This window comes from Sardina pilchardus, chromosome 14, assembly GCF_963854185.1.
Source record: "Sardina pilchardus chromosome 14, fSarPil1.1, whole genome shotgun sequence".
NCBI lineage: Eukaryota > Metazoa > Chordata > Actinopteri > Clupeiformes > Clupeidae > Sardina > Sardina pilchardus.
In genome coordinates this window covers 25,789,294-25,795,704 of record NC_085007.1, presented here as the reverse complement: position 1 = coordinate 25,795,704, position 6,411 = coordinate 25,789,294, and the positions used below count along the sequence as shown (strand labels likewise).

The window sequence follows — 6,411 nt, the reverse complement described above, 5'->3', positions numbered from 1 at the left end:
AACAAAACAAATTATTACCTTTAAAACATTAGACACCTAGGCTGCTTTCAAAGAATTATGCAAAGATCCGCTTTCACCCTCTCTGCATTATGCGTATCATACATGTAGGCTACATGCAGCCTAGGATAGGATTGCATTAGGGCAGGCTATTGGCCTACAGTACGAGTCATTTTCACAATCGAGCTCTCAACACTTCAGTAACACACACTTGCGGTTGCAGTGGCTAGTTGCCATTACTCAACGAGACTAAGCCTATCATTACAGTCAAAAACATGTTTTTAAAACGCAGAAGTGTAAACAATCGGATTAGAGCTGACATGTTTATAATAAATCCAGCTTTTTGCCTGACAGCTGAAAAAAACAGAAGAATAGGCCTAGCTCGCAAATGTCAATGCAGTTGAGTAGAGTCGACCCCAAGTTGATATGAAGAATCATGATTTATTAGGTTTCGTTCCACATTATTGTAGCCTAGTCATATTCATCATACAGCCTACCAAACTAATAACCAGAATTATTCAGTTACCTAACAAAACACAATACACATATGAACTTAATCATAATCCCAAAGAATTCCCTTTAAAGTCTTACACGACTGCTTTAATCTAGACATCGAATTGAAAAGAAAGCTAAAGAAAATGAAAGTGGCAACTTATAAATACATTTGAGTCTTTTTAGACATAGTGCACATGGCTTAAGACCAACGTCCCCTGTAATCTCAACAAGTGGCAAATAGTGAATACGAATAGTCATTACACTTGACCATTAATATTTTTCTCCCATATAAAATGGCTGCCATATACTGTATGCATATAATATGTTTTTTCAGGACAGTGATTATTAAACCAGCCATGCATTCAATTTCAAACATTTCAAGAATCTTCCACTGGACTTTCTAAGCCTCTCGTCTCTGCTATAATCTTAAACCCTTTTTAAAAGAATTTTAGAGGAGCACAGGAAATGCACACAAAATTCAGCACAGTGACAAAGTATTTTCCAAGTGAGGGGTTCCATGATTTCATGGCCTCTTTCCTGGTCATCTCTTCAGTTTTTAGTTGGGTTTTTTTTTTTTAGATAGAAAAAGTCTACAGCTTATCAGTGTGGTCAGCGGTCACTATGAGAGGCCATTAATTTGTCCTAAAACTCCCACTCCAGCATTTCCTCCCTGTTGGCCGCCCGCTCCAGCCGATGGATGATGTTGTCCAGATTGGCCTTCTTGGCGCTCCGCTGCTGGGTGCTGTGGCCAGCCACAAGGCTCTGCTGGACGGTGATCTGCTCGGCAGCAGCTTCTGAGGTAAGTGGTGTTGGTGTGGTTGACGAGGGGAGAGGGGAGACCGGAGGTAGAGTGTGTGTGGGAGACGATGAGGCAGAAGCAGAAGCAGCAGCATTGGCTTTGGGTTCAGTGTCCTCTTTGGAGCTGTGAGAAAACGTCTGGGCCTCTGATGCATGGGGCACTGGCCGAGTGCCTGGAAGTCTGTCTGGTTTTGGGAGGCTAGCTGATGTCTCTCCGCACTCCCCCCTGACTTCCTGCTTGACTCTCGAACACAGCCGAGGAGACGGGCTGCTCAGGCTCTCCTCCTTCATTTCCAGTCTGCCTGCAAACTGCACGCCCATGGAGATGTATTTGGTTGGGTGAGCGTCAGCCTCTGATGATTCCTCCTCTGCCTGCCTTAGTTCCCAGGGTTCCTGTTTGACAGTCACCAAGCCTACAGGCATGCTGAGAGAGCGGTCACCCTTGGAGGGACTTTGACTGCAATGCATCTGGCGCATCTCTTGTAGGTCACCAGGGAGAGGTTTCAAGGTGTCTGCTTTAAGCAACTCTCCTCCTTCAAAATCTCTTCTCATGCGAGACCTGGAACAAGATCAAGCATTAAAATGAAGAAAGTATTCTAAACTGAAAACATGAACAGATTTCTCTTTACTCCCATAAATTGTGTGCATCTTACTTGTTTAAGCACAAATTACAATGCTTAAAAGATAAACCAACTAATATGTACAGTATAGAATCTCCAAGTTTTTACAAGCACCCTGACCTGTAGTTGTGGAACCAGTTGATCACTGTACTGATCTTGAGACCAAGCTGGGAGGCGAGTCTCTCTATAGTGCTTTGGGAGGGGTAGGGCTCCAGCTGGTAAGCTCTTTTAAGTGTCTCCTTCTCCTGGGTGGCGAGCACCACTCTGGCTTTCTTGGCTTGGCCTGGGTGAGAAGACTCCAGATAGGGAGCCATGTCTGAAGCGCTGGCTGGCGAGTCTCGGTCCAAGCCGGAGCTCAGTAAATGATGGTGCCGTTTGAGGTACGCTGGAAGAGGAAGGACATTCCTAAGTCAGGAAGAGTCATCTTACATGACATGATATACAAAGACAAAAATAGGCCTCTGTGATGCAAGACACTATTAAACTAAGAATCCTTTTCCTAGTTCTCAGGGTTTTATCGACACATTGCTTGTTGTCCACCCTCTCTCTCTCACACACACACACACACACACACACACACACACACACACACACACACACACACCTCTGTTGTCCATCTTCTTCATTTCTCTCAGCTTCTCGATGTTCTGGGGGTCTTTGAGCCACAGCTGCATGCGTACGAATGGCTCCCTGCCCTTTAGGCTCAGTTTGCTCCAGGGTTTGGGCCGAGCCAACAGGTCAGACACAGAGCCCTGCGTCAGGCCCAGGATCATCTCTCCAAACAGACGCTGACCTAAAAACACACACACACACTCAAATGCTAAACAGTACATGGATAAACAGATTCTTGGTTTAGTACAGAATTCAATTGAAAGGCATTGGAAAGGCTTTTAGCCAAACATCATTGATTCTACTCTCTCCCAGTGTTACTGCTTTTTTTAAACTTTGTTGTGATACAGTCAACAACAACAACAAAAACTCACTGGCTGATCCCAAACTCTATCACCTGACAATATCCAAGAAGTATCTGAACTGCACTGCAACTGTGGATGCAGTTATGCGATGCAATTCTGCAACTCTAACACACAACCCCGTCTTAATCCAAAAAAAAATCCATGTGTCCTGTTAAAAATGTCAATAATGATATTGCATTAAAAATTCCACGTCTAGTACAATGTAATAAACAAACAAACACAAATATTTTATTACAGCTTTTGCATTGCTCAGCAAAAACTCTTTTTCCTCCCTCACCGAGATTATTGCTGTTGAGGACCTCCTTCACCCTCCTGGTGATACTGAGCGTGTCCAGCTCAGGGGACAGGATAGCCAGCTGCTGGACATCCAGCGCTGACAGGGTGGGGTGGTGGGGGGCCATCTCCAGGGAGCCCAGGCCCAGGGGTCCACCCTGCTGCTGGGGAGGCTGCTGGTTCTCTTTGCTGCTCTCCAGGCTCAGGCTGCCCGGCTCGCTCAGAGGGCCAGCGCGCTCCTCATCTGGGCTGGGGGAGGAGCTCGCCAGCACTGGCTCTTGCTCTGGAAGTAGATTGGCAAAGCATCATAATGGTCAGGGTGATTCACAGAAAAAAATCTCTCAAGTGCACACCCTCTCCTAAAGACCTAGGCCCCTTCTCAACCTCTCTCCTCGATCCTCGATGCTCCTCCAGGCTTGTTCATACTGATCTATAAAGAACACTGGATGCCTAGAGTCAAGTAGTCTGGCTATCACCATATTAAGCTCAATCTTTTAAGATTGAACATTAGTCTGGGGAGTCTGCGGGGGACTGCGCTTTATTTGTATTGCGCAAGAGGCGTGATTAATGGGTATAGTTCAAATGACTGAAGTACTATCCAAAAGCGTACAATCAATCAGACCAACAATCCGGGTGCGCCTTTTAGATAAGCTAGTTTGTGATTGGACCCAGAAGATGGACAGGAAGCAGGAGAGATAGATGTGCAAGTTTGTGCATGAGCTTCAGGGCGAAATTGCCGGCAGATCAGGCAGGGTTCACCCAGCCTAAGAGTCAAGTGTACCGACTTTTTCTTGTCATTGTGTTTAAATGACACATTATGACAGAATTACAGTGAGCTACATAAGAGTGTGGACAGCATTCCTATGAGAAGCGACTGTGTAGCTGGTCCAGAGTCAGACTGCATACCCAGGGAGGGGTTGTTTGGGGGGCTGGGGCTCAGCTTCTGGCCCAGCTGGCCCTGCATCCAGAGCTGCATGCGGATGAACGGCTCTCTGCCCTTCTGGGTCAGCTTGCTCCAGGGCTTGGGTCGGGACAGGATGTCACTCACACTGCCTTGAGAAAGGCCCAGCACCTGCAAGACGCCCCAAGATTAAATTACAGTAAAGTTCAAAAAAGTAGTTTCTATATTCACAGATATACAGATGAGTAATTACAATATAGTGCTATTTTAACAGTTGTGGTCATCATAAATAAAATACATAATAATTACATTTCTAAAATACACTTCAAACAGTTATTTTATGTACTGAATGAGCTATTCAAGTTACCTATTTACATTACCACAATAATTTACAGTAATTTGTCACATTGTGTGTAAGCCACAGGACAGTATTTTAGTCAAATGAAAAGAAAAAAAAACATATTAATACCATATTAACTGTCCCTGTGTATTAACCTCATAGCAGAAGAAATTTAGCAAAATCAATGTATAAGCCGTGGCTAATAGTTGGGAAATGACAGTAACTATTTACATTACCATATAATGTGAATGTACTATAGTACTATCAATAATAATGTCAGACACACACCTTTTCTCCAAAGATGCGTTGGCAGATGCCCTTCTGTGCCAGCCTGTCTTTGACCTGCCGCGTTAGCAGCACTGTGTCCACCTGCTGGTGCATGAAGGAGTCGTACTGATCTGGGGTCAGAGGGGGCACGATGGGCTTGGGCGGGCGCGTCACGTAGGCCGAGCACGGAGAGAGGTGCTCACCTCCCTCGTCCTGTTCGATCTCCTCGGCCTCCACCTTGACCTTCACCATGTGTCCATCCTCACCCTGGCTGGACAAGGCATCCTCCTGGTCCTGCTGCTCTCTACTGAACGGCTGGCGGGACCAAGGGTCAAGCCAGGCCGAGCTCTGGCCCGCCATGTTGGAGAACGGCGAGGAGGACGAGGTGGTGGAGCACAGCGAGGGCGAGACGGAGGTCAGCGGGTGCGAGGTGCTGGACGCGGCCGACCAGTGGCCGCCCTGGTAGGAGCCGGCGTCGCCGATCTCGCTCTTGACCTTGCGTATGATGTTCTGGACAAAGTCCTTGGGGGAGATGACGCTGAGCGGCGTCTGCTGGAGGAGTTGGGGGCTGGACGCCGTGACGCTGGAGCTGGCCCCCTCCTGCTTGACCGATGGGGGTCGGGGTTCGGCGGAGGCCGGAGGGCTGCTGGAACTGGCGGCTGCGGTGGTGGTGGTGGTGGTGCCCCAGTGGCATACGGCCATCTCCCGCAGGGCCTGGTGCCGCTGCTGGGCCACCATCTCCCGCCGCGCCTGCTCCAGGATGGCTTTGATGGTGTCGTCACTGTCCCCTGCCCCGCTGCTACTGGCCCGTCCGGCAGAGAGCCGGCCGCTAGGACCCGAACCAGAGGTCTTAAGGGGGGAGACCTCCTCACCTGAGACACATCAATCGTCACATGAGATGTATAATTCTCTTGCTTCTATAATACAGAGCATATATTATGTTGACTTTGCAAAGCCAACAAACTCTAAAACTGTAATTAATTGTTTAATTGTTATTTAATAATTAATGTCATTATAATAATCAGGGGATACAAATAAAAGACAAGTAGTGACAAAACATTTTTATTTTGCATGCATAGCCTACATAGCCTGAGGAAGAGCCAGTGGCTCGAAACGTTGCTTGACAAATAAATATCACTGGGAGCTATATACTGGTGTGCGGACAACTTTATCTTTTTGTATAGCCTACATATGCAGACCATTCAGTTAAAGGCACCAGTAGTTTGGTTGACCGATGACTGGATAAATGTCAGCTGAGCTTCCTATTCACACTAACCTTCTCTCTGGATCTCCTTCTTGGCCTGTTCCAGAATGTTTCTGATGGCGTCATCTGAGCCCATTTCTGGAGTGCGAATACGTGGGGTGATATTTCCTGAAGAAGAAGAGGAAGAAAAAAAAATCAACCACATAAAGAGAGTAATTTCTTTAATCCAATTTCAGAAACACAGAATAAATACACATAAACTCCTCTCCTCACCTCTCTGTCGGACTTGGATGTTACGAAGTGCTAGAATGTTCTGTTCACTAGACAGGAAGTGCTTCATCTTTAGGAAGGGCTCCTTGCCCTTGACGGTCAGCTTGCTCCAGGGCTTGGGTCGGGCCAGGATCTCGCTGACCGACCCCTGGGAGAGCCCCAGCACGTAGTGACCAAACACCCGCTGCCCGATGTTGTGCCTCAGCAGCTGCTCCTTCACCTGCAGGGCGATCTCCGACGTCTCCATCAGCTCGCCCTCCCCTTCCTCCCTG

The 6,411-nt window shown here is 47.3% G+C and overlaps 1 protein-coding gene across 1 annotated transcript; it reads right to left on the bottom strand.

Moving 5' to 3' along the window:
* Positions 1 to 424: 424 nt before the first annotated feature.
* Positions 425 to 6,386, bottom strand: cux2a (cut-like homeobox 2a). Its single transcript, XM_062553556.1, has 8 exons — positions 6,143 to 6,386; positions 5,942 to 6,037; positions 4,687 to 5,537; positions 4,064 to 4,229; positions 3,162 to 3,440; positions 2,515 to 2,703; positions 2,031 to 2,295; positions 425 to 1,849 (listed from the first exon to the last, which is right to left on the bottom strand). The coding sequence occupies exons 1-8, from the start codon at positions 6,384 to 6,386 to the stop codon at positions 1,135 to 1,137; spliced, it is 2,805 nt and encodes a 934-aa protein (XP_062409540.1). The 3' UTR covers positions 425 to 1,134.
* Positions 6,387 to 6,411: the final 25 nt, after the last annotated feature.

What these genes read in the sequence shown, in the direction of transcription:
- cux2a (XM_062553556.1), bottom strand. Translation starts at nt 6,386, where the DNA reads ATGGAGACGTCGGAGATCGCCCTGCAGGTGAAGGAGCAGCTGCTGAGG. An exon ending in GAAGAAGATGGACAACAGAG is followed by an intron (nt 2,296 to 2,514) that starts GTGTGTGTGTGT and finishes TTCCTCTTCCAG; the next exon opens with CGTACCTCAAACGGCACCAT. An exon ending in AACTGGTTCCACAACTACAG is followed by an intron (nt 1,850 to 2,030) that starts GTCAGGGTGCTT and finishes ATCTTGTTCCAG; the next exon opens with GTCTCGCATGAGAAGAGATT.